Genomic DNA, 2,145 nt, shown 5'->3' on the forward strand with positions numbered 1-2,145 from the left:
AGTATCTGTGCATTTCTCTCTGGGAAGATCTGCTCTCCTGGTTCCCACGCTCTAGTATTTTAATGAATTAACGGGAGCCCCGCCCCACCTGTCACAGAGCTGCGAGCACCGCCCCTGCGCCACGTGGGGCAGCAGCCAATCAGTGTGATGGGGGGATGGGCGCAGCGGCACCATTGGTAGGCTCTGTGGAATTCCGAGACCGCCAGCGTTCCATTGTCATGGTAATAGCCCCGCTCGGCGGTCAAAAGCAGAGGCGGCGGGGCGCGATCACACCAGAGGCAAGAGACGTGGAGACAGCGAACAGTTCCGGCCGGGAGAGGGGCGGAGAGATTGAAGAGCTCCAGCCGGGAGATAGCGAGGAGCACCGGCCGGGGGAGAGCGAAGAGCTCCGGCCGGGAGAGAGCGAGGAACTCCGGCCGGGGGAGAGCGAGGAGCTCCGGCCGGGAGAGAGCGAGGAGCTCCGGCCGGGGGAGAGCGAGGAGCTCCGGCCGGGAGAGAGCGAGGAGCTCCGGCCGGGGGAGAGCGAGGAGCACCGGCCGGGGGAGAGCGAGGAGCTCCGGCCGGGAGAGAGCGAGGAGCACCGGCCGGGGGAGAGCGAGGAGCACCGGCCGGGAGAGAGCGAGGAGCAGCGGCCGGGAGAGAGCGAGTAGCAGCGGCCGGGGGAGAGCGAGGAGCTCCGGCCGGGGGATTGCGAGGAGCTCCGGCCGGGAGCGGGGCACCGATCGACCAGGAGCCAATTCTTCGATTACCGGGATACAGGCAGATTGCGACCCAGCACCGTGCACCGATTGACCGGGCACCGGGACGGTGAAAGCCCGCGGGAGCTAGGCAGCGGGCCGCGGAGCGAGCTGGCCGGCGGGCGGCAGCGGGCGGTCGAGCGGGCGGCTCCCGGGAGCTCGGAGCCATGAGCCAGGCCGAGTTGTCCCCGGCCGCCGCCCCGCAGCGCATGTTCCAGGAGGCGGTGAGACGCGGCAACACGCGGGAGCTGCAGTCGCTGCTGCAGAACATGACCGACTGCCACTTCAACGTCAACTCGTTCGGGCCCGAGGGCCAGACGGCGCTGCACCAGTCGGTGATTGCCGGCAACCTGGAGCTCGTCAAACTGCTCGTCAAGTTCGGCGCAGACATCCGCCTGGCCAACCGCGACGGCTGGAGCGCGCTGCACATCGCGGCCTTCGGCGGCCACCAGGACATCGTACTCTACCTCATCACCAAGGCCAAGTACGGCGCCAGTGGCGGCCGGTGAGCCCCGGGCCGGGCCCAGACTGAGACTGCCTGCGGGCCAGGCCCGGGACGACACCCATAGACTCCCGGCCCGAGGCCCAGGTGACAGCGACAGGCCGCGGGACTAGAGGCCCGGGTCGGGCTGAAGCGCCTGTGGATTTGCTGCAGGCTCCGGCCATCTACCTCACTGGCCCGGACTCGGAGCGGCGCCTCCCGGCGGCCGGGAGCAGCGCCGCGGCCCGTGTATCTGACAACGACGTACGCTGTTTTCCCCGGGACACGGCCCCCGGTGATTAGCGGCCGGAAGCGGGGCGTACCGCAGCCCGAGTTCCCTCAGGCCAGAATACTACCGGCTGGGAGCTGGGCCGGGCCGGGCCGCCCGAGTGTGGTGGGCGGGGCCTATGATGTGATGGCGGAGCTAGAGGGGGCCCTGTGATTGGGCGGGGCCTGTGATGGGCGGAGCTAGAGGCGGGGCTCTGTGATAGGGCGGGGCCGGTGCGCCCCTGCTATTGGGCGGAGCCAGGGCGCTCCTGCTACTGGGCGGGGCCAGCCTGCTACTGGGCGGGGCTGGTGTGTTTTAAGCTGTGGTCACAATAAGGCGATGATGTAACAATAAATGATGTAAAACACGGTGCCGGTGTCCGCCTGTAGTCCGGGAACCGGGGCTCAAAGTATGGGGGTCCGTGCATCAATCAACCGCCCCCCACACGCTGGAAATTCGTCTTGGGCGGTGGCGCAAAGCGGGTGGGATCGGATTGCCGTCTGTTATATGCAGCGCCTGGGCAGCCGATCTGATTCCGTCCATTTTGTGCCATTGCCCGAGATGAATTTCTAGGCCAATGTGTCTCACTCTTTCCATTTCACATTGCAACAGCTTTCCACTCTGAATTTGGAATATGAGGTCACTTTTGTAGAATCATT

General features: G+C 66.7%; 1 protein-coding gene across 1 annotated transcript; it reads left to right on the top strand.

Annotated features, from left to right (window-relative positions):
- Nucleotides 1-266: 266 nt before the first annotated feature.
- nrarpa (NOTCH regulated ankyrin repeat protein a) lies at nucleotides 267-1,856 on the top strand. The gene has a single exon (XM_085965952.1). It carries the CDS (start codon nucleotides 905-907, stop codon nucleotides 1,244-1,246), a length of 342 nt encoding a protein of 113 aa, XP_085822078.1. The 5' UTR covers nucleotides 267-904; the 3' UTR covers nucleotides 1,247-1,856.
- Nucleotides 1,857-2,145: the final 289 nt, after the last annotated feature.

Source organism: Somniosus microcephalus, chromosome 23 (assembly GCF_052327205.1).
Source record: "Somniosus microcephalus isolate GS21.2 chromosome 23, FLI_Smic_1.0, whole genome shotgun sequence".
In the NCBI taxonomy this organism is placed as follows: Eukaryota; Metazoa; Chordata; class Chondrichthyes; order Squaliformes; family Somniosidae; genus Somniosus; species Somniosus microcephalus.

Coding starts and splice junctions, on each gene's coding strand:
- nrarpa (XM_085965952.1), top strand. CDS start 905: ATGAGCCAGGCCGAGTTGTCCCCGGCCGCCGCCCCGCAGCGCATGTTC.